General features: G+C 33.6%; 2 protein-coding genes across 5 annotated transcripts; both read left to right on the top strand.

Moving 5' to 3' along the window:
* Nucleotides 1–237: 237 nt before the first annotated feature.
* Nucleotides 238–20586, top strand: LOC111717147 (uncharacterized). Of its 4 annotated transcripts, none has more exons than XM_023492651.1 (17): nucleotides 238–456; nucleotides 1242–1376; nucleotides 1765–1819; nucleotides 2333–2484; nucleotides 2891–3257; nucleotides 3431–3629; nucleotides 3691–4113; nucleotides 5911–6012; nucleotides 7442–7508; nucleotides 8261–8326; nucleotides 10544–10607; nucleotides 11028–11122; nucleotides 12054–12116; nucleotides 12207–12298; nucleotides 12922–12945; nucleotides 13028–13160; nucleotides 20309–20586. In XM_023492651.1, exons 1-17 carry the CDS (start codon nucleotides 448–450, stop codon nucleotides 20486–20488), a joined length of 2226 nt encoding a protein of 741 aa, XP_023348419.1. In that variant the 5' UTR covers nucleotides 238–447; the 3' UTR covers nucleotides 20489–20586. The 4 variants fall into 4 exon arrangements, with proteins under 4 accessions (XP_023348419.1, XP_023348421.1, XP_023348420.1 ...); XM_023492653.1 differs by lacking the exon at nucleotides 20309–20586 and adding an exon at nucleotides 17798–17882; XM_023492652.1 differs by lacking the exon at nucleotides 12922–12945.
* Nucleotides 18019–19873, top strand: LOC111717148 (uncharacterized). The gene is made up of 2 exons (XM_023492655.1): nucleotides 18019–18823; nucleotides 19582–19873. Exons 1-2 carry the CDS (start codon nucleotides 18037–18039, stop codon nucleotides 19782–19784), a joined length of 990 nt encoding a protein of 329 aa, XP_023348423.1. The 5' UTR covers nucleotides 18019–18036; the 3' UTR covers nucleotides 19785–19873.
* Nucleotides 20587–24439: the final 3853 nt, after the last annotated feature.

The raw sequence follows: 24439 nt of genomic DNA, 5'->3' as shown, positions 1-24439 counted from the left end.
GCATGCCTTTACATGTATCCTGCGCGCATGCTTGATATAATTTTTCTTGAATACTTGATAACATATATCCTCCATGCTTGAAATAATTATTCCTGCATGCTGTTTCATGCATCCTGCATCCTTGATAAAAATTGTCCTAGAATTAGATTTCAAGCTTTTACTTTCTTTACTTCCATAAATCTGCTTGAAATTATTTCCGGAATCCGTAGAACACACAATATACTTCTTTAATCAATGTTTTGATGTATTTGTAGATAAAGATGTTAACTAGACGGGAGAAGCAACAACATTGTGACAGACATTTTTTACGAATGAAATTGTGATAGTGAGTTTAACAAGACTACACTAACAGTACCTGAAAATACATTCTATAATGTGCAAATTGTGATTATTTATTTCTCATTCAGCTTTCTCTAGGAAGAAGTTTTATAACTTTATGTTAGTGATATGGCCAAGGTAAATTTCGAAATATTTTAATAATCATTTTTTAATAATCAAGAAAATCATTTCCCCTGGTTTTTAGACGCGCAATCTCTTAGAAACAATTGAAATGGATTAATCTGTAATCATTAATAGATTTCTAAAGTTAAAAATTCTAATATTTTTTATTTGTATTATTTCATCATTTGCCAAAACAAATTGGACGTTTATAAGATACAAAAGTACGAACAGACAAAGAAGCTAAATGTATAAAGTATATATTTATGCCCCCCCCCTCCCCCCGAAGTGGGGGGTTATAGGGGGTCTCAATCTCCCTTTTAAGATGCATATGCTGTGTGTTTCATGATGAGAATGAACAATTCAAATGTATTCTGAAATCTTATCATTTAAAAACATTTCACAAATTGTACCTTGCATTGATTTATAATGATTTTATTTAATAATTACTTATCCCGTTAATATTTGTTCAGGGGTGTATATTATCCTAAAAAATCATCCCCCCCCCCTTTAAGAAAAATTTATTTCCCAAGAAGTTGTAAATAAAAAAATATGTTATTGGGGGGTCAAAAGTACCAAATAGGATTGAACAACTTACCTTTTGATCGTACATTTTCAATTTTTCCCCCCAATTCATTAATAATCAATTTCCCCTCCCCAGCGATGAGGGGGATGTAATTCTGTAAAATATACACCCCTGTATATTTTCTTGAATGGAACCTGGAAATTCACTTTTTATCGTCTTCATTTTAGAGGTCATAGTGTAAAATGTACGTAGGTTACACTAACACTGTTATAATTAGGCTGAGTTTGGTGGATTACCTGGAGAAGGAGAGGGGGAGGATGATACTGTTCACCAGGATATAACAGACCAACTGCTTGATGCAGATCTTATACTCAGCTCGTTCGGGATCTCGGAGAACTACAACCACTTGGAGGTGAGGGCAGGTGGGGGGGGGAGTAATGTGTTAATAAAAAGGGGGAGGGGGGCGGTATTTATAAGCTAACCTCTGCTCCGCATTAGGTCCGAATTTGTGGAAATTAACTATTCACTCAATTTTTAAAAATCTTGTGCAAGTATTTAAGTATTAAAGTTTTCAGACACAAAATAAAACAAAAATTGTAGTGTACAGAATACAAATATGATTATGCTAAAAAGGCTTTTTATAGAACATTTTTAATTTTGTATTTATTGCATGTAGGCAAATAAACATATCATCCCACTTTCTGAATTAAACAAAAATGTTTTTAAAAAATGCATACGTTACGTATAGTAATTTAAAAATTTTGAAAACCGGAAATATATTATCTGATAATTATTTCTAGGTGAAGACGGACGTTTCTGAATACTTAAACGAGATCTCCAACAAGATGGAAACAGGTCAGATGATTAAAGAAAATGTCGAATTGATCCTACATTTTAGTAGGTCATGTCCGATTCATGAAGGTACCCTTTAAACCTTTCTCTGATAAATAACTTAGAAAATATCGACTTTTTTAGCTTATAGTGTTAAATTCTGACCATGTTCTTCTTTGTTTCTACAGTAAAAATCCGTCCCTTTCATAAAAATCCATCATTGAAAATCCTCAATTTTTAGTGTGGAAAACATGAATGTTGAATATATCATTTATTTTTGATCAGATAAAGCGGTGAAGGGTACCATTGTGAATTGAGAATGTCACTATTGAAATCTTTCAGAATCATGGAGATAAAATTTTATTATTTTTTCGTGATTGGAGTTTATTGAAACATTAATTTTCAATCAATAATTCTGCAGCTTTTGTTTTTAAATTAACTTAAAAAAAATCTGCCACATAGTGTAGTCTTACCAAAAAAAAAATTTCTAGACATAACCCCCTAACTGATTCCATTTTTAAAAGTTTATTTTTTCAGATATTAGTTTTGAAGACGAGAACAAAGCGAACTTATTTGAATACAGGGATATATCAGGGCATCTACAGGAAGAAAAGAGAACATCCTGTGACACTATTCATGGATTTACAATGGGCGGGGCTAAAGTGGAACGCCCTCCCTCAGTTATCCAGGTAAAACCATGCTAGCAAGTCCAGATTTTCTAAGATCTCAAAATGATTAAATTACTTTTAAGTTTCAAATGCTTATTTTGATCTTTACCAAGGTTTAGCTTTTGAACACGATATATTTGAACACGATATATTTGAACAGATTTATTCTGAGGTTTTATTGTTTGATTTGATTCTTTTAGGGGCAAAATGCGTTTCTGGAATTATTTTACAAACCTGTGGCTGTATTACCTTTTTAGTAAAATGTTTTTACTTAATTTATTCATTTCCCCCTTCTCTAAAATAAATGACATATTTCCCCCACCTCAGCACCAAAACCTAAGAATACCTTTCTAGATAGATAAGGGATAGTAATGGGTTTTGAAGAAGAATTAAAAAATAAAACTTTTCTACACTTCTGATTTTTTAGGAAAACATGATGAGAACCAACAGTGGGCGGTTTTACAACTGTTCGAATATCAGAAACATAGAGGATAGAAACAGTTTAGTCCAGGGAGTCCAGGACTTAAACAGAGCTTCATCTCTCAATGATCTCTATGATCGGAATAGTTCTCAAACGGAGATAAATGATATTGAAACTAGTCGATCAACGGTGAACAATATTGGCGCCAATTCGACGGCCATTTTGGGAAGTTCCGAATTATCCTTTCCCGCATTTCTGAATGCCAGAGAAGATTGGAAAACCGGTTTTCAAGCTGGAGGGTTGGGGGACAAGGAGAAGTTAGGAAATTCTTTGCTCGAACTGCAGCGATATCTGGAAACGGAAAGTATTGCTGGTAAATAATTATTTTTTTTATTTAATTCCTCGAAATTTCCAGGAAACCCGGTTATTTTGGGACAAATTCTTATTTTCTTGTCTCGGAGGACTTGGGCTAAATTAGAAACTTTTTAAGTAATCCAATGATCAAAAAAATGTTGATGTTTTATTAACACAAGTTTTAATTTTTAGACTTGAATAATATTGATGAGGATTTCTTGGATCAGCAGTTAACTGTGTCCCACATGTCCCTGGCATCTCAGCCAACCCAGAGTTTGGATGCATCTCTCCCTATCCGAAGTTTGGATGCATCCTATCTCTCTCAGTGTCCAGTTGTATCTCAGGATTCACCCCAACCTACTCTATTTCGGCCTATTCACCAGACAAACAAGTAAGATGTCTAAAAGGCTTTAAAAGCAACACATTTTTTTAATTTGATAAACTTTTTTCAGTTTACAGCTTATAAGCTTAAAGGAGCTTAAGCAGCAGCAGACTATGGATGACAGGAAGCAGCTTGAACAGCCTCATCAATCCGAAGCTCTTAAACTTGAGGAGCTTCCCCCACTCTCCCAAATTGAGAAGTTGAACACTTTTAACCTTCAGAGTCAGCTGTTTACGGTACCTTCGCCGCTCCCTCTCTCCCCGCTCTTTGTCGAAAATAAACCAGTTTTCTTAAACCCAGCTGACGGGTTGTCGATGCCATCGCCTGATGTGCCACGCTCCCGTTCGGAACACTCGCCTCGTCACACGCCAAGGCACGATTTATCACCGCGAGGAACGCCGCGGCCTTCACCACAATCTACACCAAGACCTTCGCCGCAATCAACCCCGCCTCCAATGCTGTGTGACGTACCTCCTCAAAGAGGAGATTCAAGGTTCCATTTTTTAATGTATTCATTTTATAACAATTCAAAGCGCTACACCATATATCTAAAAATTGATAGTTAAGTTTACGTATTTTGCTTTGGTAAAAGGAAATTATCGTTAATTTTACTTTACTTATTTTCTTTGGAAATGAAAGCATAGATTCTCAATTTCATATCTGATCAATAATATGGAAGATATCGTCGTTTTTAGCTGTAATCGTGTTTAATTTTGAAGCAGAAATTAATATAAATCATGTTTTAAACAAAAGAAACTTTTGTTATTGGTTATCTTATGTTTTCTTGGTCAGAAAAAAACGTTAAAGGGTACCCTATTGAATCGTACATTTTACACCATAACTAAGTAACTTGAAATTAAGTATTGTTGTAAATCTAAAACGGATTGATAATGCTCGCCGCTCACGAAACAAATCAGAACAAGAGAGGGCAGTGCACAAAGAACCTTAATAGTAGAAAGACTTATACATAGATATAATCTTCTACCTTAGGTAAGAGCAGCTCCCAAGTTACATTGATTCATATAACTCAGACTATTAACATAATATAGCCTGATAAATACATTCAACTATCAATAGCTAGTTATAGATATTTGTATTTATATATACAAGCAAGGATACATATAATTCGGCATAGCTAAACTAAATACATAGCTCCGCAGAATTAATAGCTCCGCAGAGTTAATAGCTCCACAAAGCTAACAACTCCGCAACATTAATAGTTCAGCAGAGTTGATAGCTCCACAAAGTTACTAGCTTCGCAAAACTAAATAAGGCAGCTCTGTAAAGCTAGACAAGATAATAGCTAAGTGATTAACAATACTGCAAAGGGTTATTAAAAGCTATCATGAAGATTATGACCACCCTACCCCGAGAGGGTGGCGACCATGAGGACCATGGGGATGTAGTTCGGGTCCTGCCTGCTGCTGGTGTGCCTGGGAGACCTGTAGATGAAGGAGGGAATGATCGGAATAGGAGAGAGCCAGGAGAAGTTGACCCCCAGACGGGGGATCTTAATGTAGATCCCCCAGACCCGGAGGCTAGGCCGGAGGATGTAGATGAGGATGACCTCTCGTGGATGAGACTGGGCCTCCAGCCAGACAGAGGCCGGGTCACGGTAGTTATCAGTAACTGGAGAAGGATCGAGGGTCAGATAGATGTTGCCTGGCAGAGCCTACATCAATTAATTGTAGATGCATCCCAGGGGCGTAGGAGGATATCTAGGGAAGAACACTATCTGAGAATGGAGGTGGAACTGTTGACCTACATGTCCTTATTGATGCTGAGAAGGGTGGAGCTCTTGATGTCGTTTGAGACCTTGGTGGATCTGAATGCTGAATATTAATCTCCTAAATATAAATATACAATTATTACATTTATTGAATTAATAAATATGAACTAAGAGAGTTAATTATTGCGTTTGAAATTCTGCTGTAGATAAATAAAGCTCGGAGTTTACAACAGTATATTTACTGGAGTGGATTACTGGAAAAATTTTCGCTGAGAGATCACTTGTGTGACATTTTCATTAAAAAACTGTTAACTAAATGGAGTTTCTAACTATTTGTTATATTGTTAATTGTGACAAAATTTGAAAAAAAAATTAATTAAAAAAATTTTCGAGTTTGGAACAACTTATTTCGATATTTTTTAGCTTATGTTACCCCTGCGATACTCATGGGCTCCCCTAAAAAATCAGCCAATTTGGTCCAGCTGTTTCTATAGCTACCATATAAATGTATATATATATCTGTGCGAAGAGATTTATTATATAGATTTCATTTTATGCTAGATCTTGGAAGAGATCAGGACGTGTGACCCCCACAGGGAAGAGGTCACGACCTCAAACTCCGACCTCCGAGGGAGAAAATTCAGATTCAGGATTTAGGGACAGGTTAAAAAAAGTTTATTTAATAAAATATTCAAATACAGGGTGTCCCAAAAAAACATGGGAATTCAGTGACGAATTCGATATCGTCTTTGTTATGAATTAGCATGTTTAATACCTAATTTCAAAAGCCTTAATATTATTATGTCTGCTAGAATTTATTTTATGAAAAGGGTAATAGACTGAAAAGATGTATTGCTTCCACAAGATAACAGTGAAGACAGACAAGTTTATTCTGTTTGTATACTGCAATTTTCTTGTTTTACTAAGTACATCCGCATGCAGTCAAAACATAAACAAACAAATTGTGAACATAGCAGACGCAAAACTCTTAAAGAATGCTTTCTCAGTAGGTATCACTATACTAAATCAAAGAATTATTTTAAAAGACGATGTCGAATTCGTCACTGAATTCCCATGTTTATTGGTACACTCTATCTAAACTAAATCTGTGGGTTCCACAAAAGGTTATCTTTAAGATCCTCAGTGGTTGATTGATTGATTGATTTATTGATTGATTGATTGATTGATTGATTGATTAATTGATTGACTAATTGATTGAATGGTTGAATGATCCAAAAATATTAACTCTTAAGATGAACAATTAAAAATTAACCGAAGAAAATCATGTCCATTTTGGTTTCTATTTTTACCACTTGAATCCAGAATCCAGATCCAAGGAGTCCAAATGTAGCGGGAGTATTCTCATAATCTTGATCGCTTGATCTCGGTATTCACTGTGGCTACTTTCTTCATTTCAGTTATCCCTTTGGTGTACAATTACGCTGCGGATACCGAATAAACATTGAATAAATCTGCAAATTAACAAAATACCGAGATCAAGCTAGCATTGATATCGATATCCACTGAGTTCCCACCTTACAGCACTTTTTAAAGGGAGTGACTGGCAATGTATGGTAGTTGAACTGAGAATGTAGTTTTGCGGAGATATATAATTACTGAGTTTGAGCGGAAAGTCGACGTTCAAAATCAATTAAATTTTTTAGTCTTTATGAAATTGCTCGCAGATTTCTTTCCAGGACATCTACAGAAAATGTTTGTAAACAATGAGACATTAAAGAAACCAATAACTAAATAAGATTACTTATTTTCGATGATAATAGTTAATTTTTATTTCCTCAACCTGTTCCTAAACAACTAAAGTTTACTGTAGAATTTTCATTACATTTTTTATCGTCGTTATTGAATAATTTTCAAAAACCGATCCTCAAAAGCAACCCATAAAAATGATCAATCAATGAGAATTTTTAAAATTGAATTTGCACTCTTGATTAAAATATGAACCGTAAAAACGTCTCATAGGTTTAAATAATTCCAAAAAAATTTAAAAATTAAAAAATAAAAAAAAATAAAACATTCTCAGTTCAACTGTCATACATTGCCAGTCCCTCTCTTTAAGAAAATATTTGTTTAGGGAACCTCACACCTGGGGTAGCGGACGGACAACTCCTGTTGAACAGAAACCTCCTCCACGCTTCGAGGTTAAGAGCTTTTTTTTAAATAATAAAAAACGAATTCAAATTGAAATACTATTTTTTTTCGAACAAATAAAAATTCTGTATTATTCTAATAAATTTCAAAAAAAAAATAACTTCATTTACCATCTTATTTCAACTGATACAGAAGAAATTATTTACAAATTGTTTTAGTTTTTTTTTCTTGCCAATTAACTACATGAATTACATAAATTACAAATTAGAATAATTAATTTAAATCAATGCCATTATAAGTACAAATGAATTACAAATGTAGTGGGACCCATGAAACTGCGGAAAGGAAAGACGAAATTTCGATTTAATGTTTATCAGTCTTTTTATAACTATTATTCCAATCCAACAGTCGTCCTTCCATTTCCAGAGTTTTAAGGGTCTCACTGCACTCACAAGGTTCGTTCTACAGTAATTAATTAATTACATATTAAGGGGACCGTAATTTTAATCTCAAGTGATCATCCATTCAAGGATGTCAATATACGATTCACATCGATACCTTTAGAAGAGTTGTCTGATTTAGTATGAATTAAAAATCAATGTTTATAATTTTTAAAAACTGATTTTTTTCAATTTTAGTTTTCAACAAGAATTATCAGAATTAAACACTTCTAACCCTAGAAAAACGTTAATATTTCACACTGTTAATCAGATAAAGGTTTCAAGGGTACCAATGTGAATCAGGCATTCCCATTTTTGGATGGAGGAATACTTGAAAATATGTTAACAGTCCCTTTATAAAGGATATGGAGGATGAGGATAAGTATAATAAGAGGAAGAGGTCAACCTCTGCTGGGGAAAAAGAAAAGGAAACCAATCAAAAATCAGACAAATTTATTAATAATCAGACAAATTAATTAATAATCAGACAAATTAATTAATAATCAGACAAATTAATTAATAATCAAACAAATTAATTAATAATCAGACAAATTAATTAGTAATCAGACAAATTAATTAATAATCAGACAAAATAATTAATAATTAGACAAATTAATTAGTAATCAGACAAATTAATTCATAATCAGACAACTTAAACAATAATTAGACAAATTAATAAATAATTTGACAGATTAATTAATAATCAGATAAATTAATTAATAATTAGACAAATTAATTAATAATCGGACAAATTAGTTAATAATTAGAAAAATTAATATATAATCGGACAAATTAATAATTAATCAGACAAGTTAATTAATAATTAGACGAATTAATTAATAATTAGACAAATTAATGAATAATCAGACAAATTAATTAAGAATTAGACAAATTAATTAATAATTAAACAAATTAATAAATCATCAGACAAATTAATTAATAATTAGACAAATTAATGAATAATTAGACAAATTAATTAATAATTAGACAAATTAATTAATAATCAGACAAATTAATTAATAATTAGACAAATTAATGAATAATTAGACAAATTAATTAATAATCAGACAAATTAATTAATAATCAGACAAATTAATGAATAATTAGACAAATTAATGAATAATTAGACAAATTAATTAATAATCAGACAAATTAATTAATAATCAGACAAATTAATTAATAATCAGACAAATTAAATAATAATCAGACAAATTAATAATTAGAAAAATTAATTAATAATCAGACAAATTAATTAATAATCAGACAAATTAATTAATAATCAGACAAATTAATTAATAATCAGACAAATTAATTGATAATCAGACAAATTAATTAATAATTAGAAAAATTAATCAATCAGACAAATTAATTAATAATTAGACAAATTAATGAATAATCAGACAAATTAATTAATAATTAGACAAATTAATTAATAATCAGACAAATTAATTAATAATCAGACAAATTAATTAATAATTAGAAAAATTAATTAGTAATTAGATAAATTAATTAATAATCAGACAAATTAATCAATAATCAGACAAATTAATTAATAATTAGACAAATTAATCAATAATCAGACAAATTAATTAATAATTAGACAAATTAATTGATAATCAGACAAATTATTTAATAATTAGACAAATTAATCAATAATCAGAAAAATTATTATTTAATTATAATCAGACAAATTAATTAATAATTAAACAAATTAATCAATAATCAGACAAATCAATTAATAATTAGACAAATTAATTAATAATCAGACAAATTAGTTAATAATTAAGCAAATTTATCTTGTGGCATTAAATATGAAAGATATCTTTTCAATTATCATGAAATCTGTTTAAAATTATTTTTGCCAAAAATCTTCTCTTAATATTATCAAACCATTTTAACTTTTCAAAAATGATTAGGCTTTTAAATTTTTTCCGAAATATCACAAAAATTCCTTTTTTTGTCGCCTAAATATGCTTTTTTTATACCGCAATTCAAAATATCTGTTGGATAAAATTAAACAACAAACCATATTGGGGAGATTCCCTCTTTTCATATTTATCATAAATTTGACCCTTATTAATACATGAAAGGGATTTAAAAATGGTTGCATGGCTCAAATATTGTCGTGTTGCTGGGCTGAAAAACCTTCACTTTGGAAAAACTATGTCTCAAAAATCAGATCTGGGCTAAAAAAACCACGCAACAGTCAAGACATAACCTCCAGGTTGTTTGGTGGAGCCCTAAAGGGAATGTAAGCGTAATTTCAAGTGACCTTCCAGTTGTAAAGAGGCATTTCCAATTCACAACGGTACTCTTTAAACAATTGTCGGGACAACGATTAGATAGATACCCTTAATTGTTTAGCTGAAGGTTGAGTGCCGGAAGACTCGAGGTTACAGTGTACACTGTACTGTGTACACTTGCGCGATTTCTTAGCAATCAATTTCCCGCTAAAAAATATTAAGAATATCTACGAAATCCTTGATTAAGCCAAGGTTGTACACCATGTCACTCTATAAATAGAAGGTATCTTGAGATTCGCTTACAATTTAAACAATCCCTAAAATTCATTATTTGATTTGATTTGAATAAGTATGATTTTTGAACAGTAAATTAAATGATTATGATTGGTTGGTAACGGTTAGGGTCGAGCCAAGGATCCATTAAAGAATATGCTGGACGAACTGCAGAGTATTATCCCACATATAGGTATTTATTATTGTAATTCTAATTTAAAATTGTGCTGTTTGGGAGTTTGATCTATGAACCTTTCGATCTAAATTGAATTTGCGAGAAAATGATTTTTATTCAAAAGTTACGTTTAAGATCAAATTCCACATTTTTCCTAAAAAATGGGATTTTGATCTTAACTTTATTTTAGATCATAGTCGACGTAGGTCAGATACTTTTAGATCATATTCCCTTAAGATCAAAAGTGTTATAGATCAAATTCCAGTGCACTGGTGTATTTTTTTCAAATTTTTCAATTGATTGATTTAGAACTTATCTATTAATTAATTAATAATTGATAAGTCAATCAATTTTTTCTATATGTCGAATATTTACGAAAGATGTTGGTGATTTATGATCAATTTGTGACTCTATAATTAATTTATGTATTAATCCTAGGAAACCCGGATGAAGAGAAGGTTTCTCAAGCCGGGATCCTAGTGGAAGGTTCAGATTATATCCGGAGTCTCATGCGGGAAAATAAATCAACCCGGGTATTTATATTTCGATACATAAATCCACTTCTAGGGGGAACACTAGCAAACAAAAACTGCAAACAAAAATGTTTTCCCTCAATCTAAATCTAAACAGTTAAAAAATGAGATATTAACTAAAAATTTCATTTCTGAATAGTTCATAAAGTTTAGCATAAAAAAAACGAAAATTAAAAATCATTAAATCTAAAAGAAATGTGTATTGTGTATTTCTTGGATCCGGATTCATTTTTTCCAATGTGGATCAACATTAAATGAATTCTAAGCACTGCATTAGTGCATAAGTCAGTGATTAGTAATTAAAATCGAAATTAAGAGTTTCAACAAAATTCCATGTAATACTAGCTTTGGAACCCAGGGCTGCCCAGGTTTTTCATACCCGCACTTAAAGGATTTTACGTGAAACTGAATTTTCGCCATTAAAGTCGACCAACTCAACTTAGAATCTTAAAACCAAGCTAAGAACATTCACGTGGGTCTCCCGAGTTTCCCCATCAAGATTTAAGGCAAATTGGTCCAGTGCAGGGCTTCCTAAGTTATGATCGGACAAACAGACAGACAAAAGTTTTGCCTTACATCTGTTTTTTTATCTTTTTGATATCAGATTGTAGTGATATGCTGTATGTCTGGTTAACCTGGTAGTGTCAACTCCAACCTTACTCAACCAAGTGTCATGATCTACTCTGTCTATTACCTTCATAATTTTGTAGGTTTGGATCAGGTCTAGTTTGGTTCGTCTGTCCTTCAGTGACAATAAACCTAATTCATCAAGCCTTTCCTCGTAACTCCTGCCATTTAAACCAGTAATTATTTCTTCTCAGATAAAGGTTGAAAGGGTACCTTTGTGGATCAGACAGGAAACTCACCTTAAAGAACGTTGACAGTCCAAATAAAATATAAAAATATAAAAATTGTTATTTTATTATTCTAGGAGAATGTTGAAGCCCTGAAACTGAAGATTGAAGAACTTAATTCAGAGATTGAAGCTGCGCAGGTAAAGTTTAAATATTTACCCTCTACAAATAATAAAGGGTGGGAGAAGGATTAAAAAAAAATTTAATATAAACAAGAATTATTATTGCAGGAGAAGCTACCAGAGCATGGAACTAACACCATCCATAGAATAATCTCTAGTCGGGGGAAATCTATTCCAGATATGTTTGCTGACCATGTCAGGTTGGTAAATTATTATCCCCCCCTCCGAGCATGGCGTCAGGTTGGTAGATTTTTTTTTATTGATCCCTCCCTCTCATTCAAACCCCTTCCAACAACATTGACGGCCCTGTAAAAATTGTTGAGAGCTTAATTTTTTCCTGTTAAATCAATAAACAATTAAGATTCCTTTGTAATTTATAAAACGCCATACAGGAATACCCACAAAGGATGGAGATTGTAAATATGATTTTAAAACTTAAGGATATGACAATATGACAAGCATAAGTCTTAAGTCTACTGGCACAAGTAAAGTCTTGAAATGGATAAATTAATCATTTGAGAAAGAAAGACACAATTTTTCAGTTGCAGGCAGTCATGAATATGAGGAAAAAGACAGTATAAATTCCGTACAGTCGTCTCTGAAGATAATCCTTTGTGTGGGTAACCCTGAAGATGAAATAAGATATTTTTTGGGCATTTTTAAAATTTAATTGCATCGTTTAGACTTCTTGTCGAAAAAGAAAGATCATTTTTCAAATTGTTTTTATTACTTTAAAATGTGCAAAATTATTTACACCTTCATTATTTCAGGCATGGAACATAGGAGAACTGGAGGTACTGGGTGTTTACCTCCATTATTTTAGGCATAGAACCCAGGAGGACTGGAGGTACTGGGTATTCACCTTCATTATTTTAGGCATAGAATCCAGGAGGACTGGAGGTACAGGGTATTCACCTCCATTATTTCAGGCATAGAACCCAGGAGGACTGGAGGTACTGGGTATTCACCTCCATTATGGGTCACTTCGTCCACACGTTTGCCCAGCAGGTCTCCAACATAAACCAGGAGGAGCTCGGGAGAACAGCAATAGATTGGATTCAGGTGCAGTGGAACATCTTTAATAATCGGACTGTTTGAGTTATTTCAAGAGACCTTCCATTTAAATGTGTATACATCATTTACATTCTTGGATACTTGGATACTTGGATTGTGCACGCTAGGAGAGCCACATGTGTGGCCATGTAAAGCGGCTCATGTGCTTTTGTTAGCCACAAACATTTAGGTATGTTTTGGGCCATACATCTCGTCATATTTTCTCTTAAAACTGTTCAGAGTTTTAGAAGATCTAACATTGTCAGCGATTTCATTCCGAAGTTTGGGAGTTCTGACACTAAAAGAGTGTTTTCTCCATTCACTATTAAAACTTTTATGCCTTAGATTAAGGATATTCGAGGCCAGTCTGGTATCTTGTGTTGAATTTTCTGAGCATCTTTCAAACCAATGTTTTTCATCTACATGATCATACTGTGATAATATTTTCCATACTTGAATTGCATCACCTCTTTTCCTTCTTTCCTCCAGACTATAGAGTCCAACCTCTTTTAGCTTTTCTTCTTAGCATTTTCCTTTGAGACCAGAGGTCATTCTCACTGCTCTTTTTTGAATGTCTTCAAGAACTTTAATATTTTTGCCATCCAAGGGTTCCATGCCTGCACAGCATATTCAAGTAGAGGCCTTACATATATAGTATAGAGTTTAAGCCAAACCTTTTTATATCGGTATGAGAATGCTCTTGCCATCCTGCCCAAGGTTTGATTTGCTTTCTTTGCAGCAGTTATGCACTGTTTGGAAGGCTTCATATCAGTACTAATAATAACTCCAATGTCTCTTTCACAGCCTGGGTCTGTGAGGATACAACCTGCTGGAGGATAGCCTCCAAGAGAATACACTGTATCCTGTCTGTCCCTTCCAAAGTGCAGTATTTGACACTTTCCAAGATTGAAATTCATCTGCCAGGTGTCAGCCCATTCCATTAGCCTGACAAGAACCTGCTGCATCTTCTCAGCATCTTCCAAATTATTCACTATTCTTCCAACCTTTGCATCATCTGCAAACTTGGACAGAATGTTCACTTCTTCACTAATATCTAGATCAAAAATGTTGATAAATATAATGAAAAGAATAGGGCCGAGGACTGAGCCTTGCGGGACCCCAGATGTAACTGGTAACCACTTCGAGTTTTCACCATTTAGCACTACTCTCTGTTGTCTATCACTAAGCCATGAAACAATCCACTCCTTAAGTTTTCCTGTAATACCGTGAGCTTCCAAAATGACATTCAGCCTCTTGTGAGGAACTTTATCAAAGGCTTTACTGAAGTCTAGGTATGCAACAACAACAGAATTTCCTTTATCAACTAAATCCTGTAATGTTTCAAGGTTTTCCAAAAGGTTTGTTAAACAGGAACGATTTTTCACAAATCCATGTTGAGAAGAGAAAATAAGATTATTTTCATTTAAATGTTCTACAATTACATCTTTTAACAAGGATTCCATAACTTTGCCAGCTACACATGTTAGAGAAACAGGTCTGTAATTAGAAGTTTCAAATTTTTTGCCTTTTTTAAATATAGGTGTAATATTGGCTTGCCTCCATTGTTTAGGAACTACACCTGTATCATAAGATTTTTGAAAAATTAGGCATAGTGGTTTTGATAGTTCTTCTGCAAGTTCTTTATAGATTATCGGTTTTAAATTATCTGGGCCAGCAGCAGAGAAAGGTTTTAACTTGTTTAACTTTTTAATAATGTTTTCAGGAGAAAAAACTACAGATTGAATCTCTCTTATATCAGGTTTTATACTATCAAGACTTGGTATAAATGCAGTGTTTTCAGAAGTAATGACACTACTGAAATATTCGTTAAAGGAATTTGCCATATCTTTATCTTGATCGACAGTAACATCATTAACTTTTAAAGGTCCCACAGTTGTACGATTACTTTTTTTAATGTTCAAATAACCATAAAAGGCTCTTGGATTTGATTTACAGTCTTTAGCAAGGTTTTTTTCAAACTTTCTTTTGGCTTTTTTAATTGTTCGTTTAACCTCTTTTTCTGCTTTTTTATTAAGTAAAAAGTCCTGTTTGTTTTGAGTTTTGGTAAATACTTTCCATCTAGTTTTCTTCCTCCTTATTGCACTAATCTCATCCCCCTTCATCCAAGGGGGTCTCATGGATGCCCTATGAGATGATTTTGGTACATTTACCTCAATGACTTTGTTTAGCATGTCTGCAAAAGTATCCCAAGCTGCACTTGCATCCTGCTCTTTTAATAAATAATCCCAGTCAATTTCATTAACCTTAGATCGCAATGAATTAAAATCAGCTTTTTTCCAATTAAAAGATTCACTCTTTAAGTTTTTTCTATCTGGATTTAAATTCAGTTCAGTAAGAATCATACTGTGATCACTAGACCCCAGAGGGCCACAGTTAATAATAGATGTTACAATATTTGCATTTGAAGATAACACAAGATCAGGCATTGTCCCTGATTTATGACTAGGAAAATCTACATGTTGGGTTAGAAATGAGTCTTGAACACTACAATAAAATTCTTTACTTTTCACAGTTGCAGTACCATTATCCCAATCTATGTCTGAGAAATTAAAATCACCGACTATCAAGAAAGGTTTTGGAAATTGCTTTAGCAAATCGCAGAGAAGATTGTTATTTTCGATTAAATCTTTGGAGTCATAAAGATTATGAGGTCTATATATCATGCATAAATTTAATTGATCTTTTCCTATTTTAATGGAAACAGCAGTGAATTGATTAAATTCACTTAGTAAATCTGCATTGAGTTCAGAAACATTAAGCTCATTTTTTGCAAAAATAAGTAAACCACCTCCAATACCTCTTTTAGTGTCTTTTCTATCTTTTCTAGACACGAGATTATAATTTGAAATATTAAGATAAGAATCCTGTATGTCTTCTCTAGTCCATGATTCACAAATACAAATTAAGTCTGGATAAATTTCAGAAACAATGCAGTTAAGTTCATTAATTTTGTTCATGATACTCTGTGAATTAAAGTATAAGACATTCAATTTGCTAGTGCTAGGTGCACTCCTGTTGTTATCAGATTGTGGGGGTAGGTCTAATACCTTCCCCAACCTCCTCTCCTGCCTGATCCAGATAGGGGGGGAGGTTGGTCCTCCCACTCCCTGTGACCAGTCATTGAACTCCTCTGCCGGGATCTGGGGCGTGACACTGGTGCCTCTTGATCCCTCTGATCTCTCCTGGAATCTCCTCTTTGCTGGGACCTGGGGCGTGAAAATGTCGCCTCCTGATCCCAACCTTCCCTCCTGGAGCCTCCTCTCTCCAGGGACCTGGGGGGCAATACTGGCCCCTCCTGATCCCAATCTTCCCGGCGAGCTTGTGGCCCAGCCTGGGTTGACCTCTCCTGGGCATCTTGGTGCTCTACCTCCTCCCTCCTTCGCATTCTCTGCAATCTTCGTTCCCCTCTCCTTCCTACGACCATCCATTGAAAGTTTTTTTTGTCATCATTGGACATCGCTGTATTTCTGTCACTAGCAATACACTTCAACTTTTCTTCCTCTTCTCTTTGCTTTCTGGTTAAATCTTTTACAATTTTAACCCTGCAGTACGGTTCTCTCATGGTATTCAATAGAGGCGCTTTAAGTAGAATTTTCTCCTTCAGTCCTGGAATTTGTATACCAATAAGAGCAGGTCTGGTTCTGCTGTTATCATACCTTCCTAGTCTTGTCATGAACCTAATGTCTTCTTTGGCAATCTTTATATTCAGGCTATCTAGTACCTCTGTGAACCTTTTTCTGTCAATCTCAGCCCTCTGCTCCCCTGTGTTGGCTTGGGGATCAGGTATATCATATATCATCAGATTGTCTTTCCGATTTTCTCTCTCTCTGAGCTCCTCAAAGATTACTTCATTGTCTCCATTCTCTCTTGGGAGAACCTGAATATCATTCACAATCTTCTGGAGTTCCTTCATCTCCTTCTCCACGACTTCAACTCTTTCCATCTCCTTCTCCACCTTGCTGCTCCTCTCCTCCAACTTAAGCTGAAGTTCTTCAACTTTATCTATCTGTTCCTCCAGTTTATCAAGCCTAGCATCTATCTTCAGGTTTATCTTACTGTACTTGGTTGCAAAGCTTTTACAGGCTCTGCAGGTCCAAGCAATTCCATCATTCTTTTTGCTTCCAAGGGCTTTCATGCATTCATTTGAGAGCCCTGAGCATTTAACATGAGCCCAAAGCTCGCATAGAAAGCATTGGACACAACCATCTCTCTTAGTAAATACTTTTTGACAGCACAGACATATCTCCTCCTCAGGTGCTGAATCAATATCAGGATCCTGAGATTCTGCCATTATTTAGTTTATCACTATCTACACAGTCAATTTCACTAAGGGATCTCAGGGTGCCCCTTACACCCCTCTAAACAAGGGATCTTTGGGCGCCCCTTACACCTAACTTTTCAGGTATCTAGTTCCTTTACACTTCGTAATAAAACTGACACAGCTAAACTATGCTTGGTTCACTTCAGAGTTCAATTAATTAATTACTTAATGTCCATTTAGCATTTTACATTTTACATTCTTCACATTCAAACTTTTATCTAATCAACTATGTGAAAGATATCATCGCTTTTCTATCATAGAAAATATACCTACCCCCCCCCCCCTCTCCTGTAATAATTTTCAGAGTTTAGTTTGCTTGATCGTCATTCTGCATTGTGAGTTGTGACGCACGTTCTGATGAATATCAGATCCGATGATATAGCACACAAACAGCATTTAGCCAATCACAGTCCAGTATTCTCCAATTGACCAATCAGAGCACAGGAAAGAAAATTCAACCAATGAGAAGCCCGGAAAATATACTGTGAAACATTCCATTAGTTTAAAAACTTGCAGACAACTTTATTTGACAGAAATCTGAAAATGCTCGGCTCTACAAGCGATTACGGGACAATGTCAAACCAAATCGAGGGTTTGGACGAGGATAGGCTGGAAGATATGATCCCTGGATTAAACCTCCGCGCTGAATCTCAAACTATTTTCAATGATATCAGCATTGAGGAGCGACGGGAAAGAATCCAATCCATCCTGAGTGAAATAATGTCGGTTCCAAGACTTTCCGAAGCAACCCTAACTCACAGATCGACACGGAAGGATGATAAAAATCCTAAATCTCATCGAGGAAGTGCTATTTCAAGTGTTCGGAACGGTAAGGTGTCAGTCCTACGTAGTATCAGCACTCCCAAACTAGATTTTATCCCAGAGAAGAAACCAGAAAAGAAGAAAATATTAAAACCTAGATTTGTTCCGAAATCTACCGCAGGTGGTGGTGGCGCAAGTGGCGCATCTGTAAAAGCTTCCAATCTTGGTAACGACACTCAGAACGAGCTAAGATTCAATCCCCCAACATTCGGCGACGAAACAACAGTATCGAACTCCCGAGCTAGTTTTAACGACAGCCGAACCTCAGAAACCTCCCAGGAACAAGGAGAACGTCCGACAAACTTTGTCTGGGAAAACATTCGAAGTTCGTCGGCGGCCACCCATAAGTCTGTGGTGCGCGAAGAGCCCGAGCTACCTCCAATTAAGCATAAATCTGGAATAGTTCCTAAATATTTAAAAGCTCGCCAGCGGCAGTGGAGGGATGAAGCTCAAGCTGTGATTGATAATACTCCTGATGTGGATTGTCCCCCAGGACATATTAAACTAGGCAGGATAAATATATATATAAATCTATATATAAATTTAGCTTGTCTGTCTGTCTGTTTACTTATTTGATTACTTGTGTGGTGGTTTGCAGGACCTTGTGTGGAACCTTACGTGACCCCAGTCCCCCCCTACATCAAATGTGCCAACTCCACCATCCCCTTTTAAAAATTTGTGTTTAAAATTTTTTTATTTTTGTAAAATTGTGAAAATGCTCGAAAAAAACCATTATGAAATCTGCAAACTTCTGTGAATAGGGTATTCCCCTCTGTAAATTAAAACTACAGTTCCTGTAAAACTTATGAAAAGGAGGAAAATCTTTTTTTCTAATAAGAACTTTTTTACAACATTTTAAATCCCATTTTTTTCAAAATTACCAACCCCACTATTTCAACATAATCATGATTATTTTGTTTTATGAAACATCCCCCGGGCTTACTCTGGGAATAATGTAAAATATTGCCTTTTTCTAATTATTTCTACTGTAGTGAGACACATAAAACCCTGGAATAGGAAGACGACTTTCAGACACAATTCATGTTTTTCTACAGTCCAATGAACATGAAATAAAGGAATTGTGTAGTGTTTGCTACGGCCCATTTCGTTAGATACGTTGATTTTCAAATTAAAATTATTTACTTTAAAATAACATCAAGTAAACAAATAAAAAATTAAATGTCGTCTTCCTCTTCCACAGTTCTATTGGTTTAACTGTAAAATTTCTGAAATAATCTCTGTAAAAAATATTTCCCCTGTAACCAGGAGATGAGGAGAGACTGAACCAACTCCAAGAGTTTAAATCCACCCATCAATCTCTACTTAGTGATCTCAACAAGCTCCCGGTCAGTTCGGATACCCGGAGAGTCAGGGAGAAACGAGCCCAGATAGAAAACCTTCTGTTACAGCTGGAGGAGGGGATAAGAACATATTCAAGACCAAAAGTTTTTATTAAAAAAGACGAATAGTAAAAATTGTAATTATTTATTGATTTGAATTCATTCCCTTTAGTTTTACAGAACGACCATGTATAAAATAAATTTATATTAAGTTTTAAGCTTTTTGAGATTATTCCTATTTTTTTATTTTGTAAGAGAACCTTAAATTCTTTAAATTCTATCTCTTGTCTCTGCTGCATATCTCCGCTGGAATTATTTATTTTTGACGGATTGTTAGTAATAAGTTAAATTACAATTAAAGATGGTCATGTCCCATGCACATCGTTACCCTGGAAACCTTTATCTGATTAATAATGTGGAAGACAATATCGTTTTTCATTTTGAAAACTGAAAAATTCTAATTATTCCGATTTTGTTTTTCTGGATTAGAAGAACTCAAGTCACTTTAAACTACATTATAAATATGGAGCTCATAATTCATATTGTAATCAGACATGGCTTCTATGGGTACTGTTGTGAACCGAACATGCCACTCTAATTTGAGGGTCACTTGAAATTATGTTTAAAGTCTCTTTAAGTATTCTTTAATCTAGGAGAATATGTCCCTGCAGCAGCTGCGTAAAGACGCTTTCCGTAAGCTGGCAAAGCTCTGCTCCAAAACTTCTATCATGGAGGATCCGTCCTTGCTGCCGGACGAGGCCAGGGGATTCGTCGACGATCCTAACTGGGACGCATTCCAATGCTGCGGATGCGGCAAAGCACCGCCCCGATAATCGTTAATTTGTTTTCAAATGTTTCTGTTCATTAGTAAGGGTTGTATTGTATATTTTCCTCAATTAATCCCCCCCCCCCTGTAAATTTTTAAAGAAAACTAGAATAGAAAACTATAAACAAACACATCTTGGAGAAAACCTTATTTTCAGAAGGGGGGGGGGGGGATTATTTAAGAAAATAAACATTCCTGTCTAAAGTACTATTTTTTTTATTTTGACGATTTTCTGGATTTTCATCAACGGTTTGAATTATCGTTTTAACATGAATAATGGTTTATTTTTATTTTTGTTTGCCAACTTTGCCAGCAACTTCTAATACACGATTTGTTTTAGAATGTTATTAAACTTCTAATAATTTTGTTATCTTTTTATACTATTTAAGTGCAAGTTTTGGTCAGATTTTATTTATGTCTCTGGGAAAAAGCTTTCAAAGCAGTGATCTCCTAACTCCCGTTTTGATTAAAAAAAAATTGGCGTAAAAATATTTTTAGTAAAAACTCGGCAACTAAAATTTTTTAAATAACATATTTTAAACTGACCTGTTTGAAAGCTTTTGAAATTATGTTGAATCCTCTAAAAACAAAACTAGGATTATTTTTTACATAAAGTTGAAACAGTTTTTTTGAGAATTCCAATCGTTTTTTTAAATTAAAATTTTTTTAAAATAACTTATATATTTATATTTGAAGAAACTTGCAATTTAAGGTGTTTAAATGCGCAAAGAAATCGTTACTAAGTCCACTAAAGTTCCTTTGTTCCTTTATTATTATTTTTTATAATTAAAATCATATTATAAAAGGGTAAACTTAAATATATTGCTTATTGTATAATATTATAAAATTATACTTATACCCCAAAATTCTAGTTGTTCGTCAAAAACTTGATTTTTCTCACCTAACAAATATTTTAAAAATCCTCCTGTGAAATCAAAATATATATATCGAGCTTCAATGAAACGTGTAAAAGAAATTTATATAATTAAACCGTTGTTTTCATATAAGCAATGTTTGTTAATTTCAGAATAAACTTTCGTTTTCTATATGTTTTCTATTAAATTTATTTAAAATTCTGGCCCAAACGCTGCTGCTAGGACAGGCTAGGGGGCCGGGCGCTGCGACCACAAGCCCATTTAACAGCTTTAAAACCACGTGCTAGTAGGTCGGATGTGTAGTAAAGCGGATTTGGCGTAGGTCGGGTTGCAAAATTCAAGGATTATAAGTTCAGAGTTTGGAGCACGTTTAAAAGATTAGGACGCAGTAATTCAGAAAACAAATTTTAATTACAGCTTTTACAATCCCGCAAATGCTATTTCGTTCGGGTCAATTGAAAAATTAGCTGATTAAACTTGCCAAATACAATCGCAAAACAATACAACACAAGACAAGACAATTTGCTCTTGATATAATAACTTGAGTGTACATGAAAGTTAAGAATGCTCGAGAATTATTCGGAAAATCCGGGAACAGGAAACCGGAATTCAGGAACCAGTCAGTCTCCTTCATCAACCATGAGAAGATGTGCTCCTGGATAGAGGCGGAAATAGGGGGGGTTACTACGGTTATTTACCCCCCCCCCCCACTAGAATCCTGTGGGTAATAAAATAAAATTTAAATGTGCTGGTATTTCAGATTTTAAGTCAACATATTCTAAATAATTCTAAATTCTGAAGTAAAAGCAAATGTCATTAAAATGTCATTACAATTAGATGTTTTTTTAATAGAAAAAAAAGGGTATGGGCAATGAAGAATACATTTTTACTTCTAAATAATTGCATTTTCATATTAGATATATTCAAGATCTTAACATACTACATTGACGACAAGAAAATTTTAGAAATTAGAAATTAGAATATAAACAAAGACAATATTTTTTCAAAGTTTTGCAGAGTAGCTTTTCTAAAGATTTAAAAAAGTAACAACTTTTTCCTTATGGAGAAACTATTTAAATTCAGTTTTTTTACAGATCTTTGTTGTTAATGTCAAATGAATGACTAAAATGAAGGATATAAAGCAAGGTGAAAGCTGAAAGGTAGGAAATGAAGCCTTTATTGATGGAGTTTGTAAATCCCAGAAATGAGTGGAAAATGCAAATCAAACCCAACTAATAACTATTAATTACTACTTAACCGGGAGATTAAGGGAGGATAATTAAATTGAGGGGAAAACCACTTAGCCGAGGGCCTCCAAGACCTTTTTGGGGTTCTAAACCTCAAGAGCGTAGCGAGGGAGGTTTAGTAGAGAACTATTTATTTGATAAATCTGTATGGATCACAGGGAGGATAATTACTTATCCTCCCTGTAAAGAGGGAGGATAAGTAATTATCCTCCCTGTAAATAGGGAGGATAAGTAATTATCCTCCCTGTAAAGAGGGAGGATAAGTAATTATCCTCCCTGTAAATAGGGAGGATAAGTAATTATCCTCCCTGGAAATAAAAAAAGGGAATTTAAGGTTGGTTATTTCGTTGAACAGGAGATTAAATAAATAATTTGATAATTGCTTGCCTAAAAGAAGTCTATATTTATTTTATTTGAAATGCACAGATTTAAAAATAGAAATGCGCTAAATGCGACAAAGAGCAACGAGTAACAGGTGAAGTTTTGTATCTGTTTGGAGCTGAAACGGCTGAATCAAATTTGCTAAAAATGAATAAAGAGCCTATTGGATAGTAACATGAATTTGTGTAAAATTGTTAAATGCAAAAACGTCAAAACTCCCGAATTGCTAAAAAAATGATGAAAGGGTGTAGATGGATGAGGGGAGGGTATTTGTGTATCTTTATGGAATTTCGTATTTTTGACATGAATCGTTACAAGAAATGTTTTTTTACGTGTTTTATTTCAACAGTGTGAGTCAAGGAGATATTACTTTAAATGTCTTTGTTATCATGACAAGTAAAATGTATTTGAAATCGTAATAATAATTTATGTAAAATATTTAACAGTTTTTAATTGAGAAACATTTAGAAAAACAAAAAGTGGTATGAACTCATTCCAATTTTATGTTTTCTAGTCGGTTGCATAATTTACTAATAAAACAGGAGAAAACTAGAACAATAATAGCAAACAACATCTAGGATTTTACAGCAAACCTTGTATTTTACAATTGTTATAGTTTGAACTCGAATATTTTTTTCTACAGTGATAACCAGAAAACTCTGGAATAGGAAGTCGACTTTTAAATTTAAGTTATGACTTTTAAACTTGAGGCATAGTAATTGTGCAACGAAAACAGACCCATTTTACTTAGTAAGTAATTTGATAACTTTCAAGTAAAGCATATGCTTTAAACAAGATCAAATGCACTTTAGAAATGCTATAATGTCGTCTTCCTATTCCACAGCTTCTGGTTATGACTGTAACACTTTAATGAATTGAATTAAAACATTGACTAGATTATATTTTTTAATTAATTTCTTTAAGACATTGGTATATCATGATTTGTTATTTCATCCAAATCAAATCATCAATAATATGGATTGAACAAAAATTTGATAACATAAATTGTATGAACTGAAAAAAATATAGTAAAGCAAAACTTAAACCTGATTTTAAACTTTTTACTCATTCAGTTAACCTCAGGTTTTTGGAACAAACTTTTCACAAATGTTTCGCGATCATTCGCTAATTTTTGGATTTATGGATAGACATGTGATTTGTAAATTTGATTAATTTTATTGTGTTAATGATTTTGATATCGCCTTTAGAATTGGTTTCTATTTATAAACATCATTTTATCATTACATACATTACACACTTATTGACAATATTGTCAGTTAACATTGGATCACTGTTTCCAGACTATAGGATATATCCCCTGAGCGTCATAGGTATAATGTTTGCATTTTATAATTATATATTAGTGTTAACCATTAATTTTAAAACCTCTATAAAATGTCGTCTTCTACTGGAATCTCCTGTCGGAGACAGCCAAACCAAATTTTCAGCCCGCAA

Source organism: Eurytemora carolleeae, unplaced genomic scaffold (assembly GCF_000591075.1).
Source record: "Eurytemora carolleeae unplaced genomic scaffold, Eaff_2.0 scaffold1288, whole genome shotgun sequence".
NCBI classification, from domain to species: domain Eukaryota; kingdom Metazoa; phylum Arthropoda; class Copepoda; order Calanoida; family Temoridae; genus Eurytemora; species Eurytemora carolleeae.
Note: the sequence above shows the minus strand (reverse complement) of the source record. Positions and strands in the feature narration are given on the sequence as shown.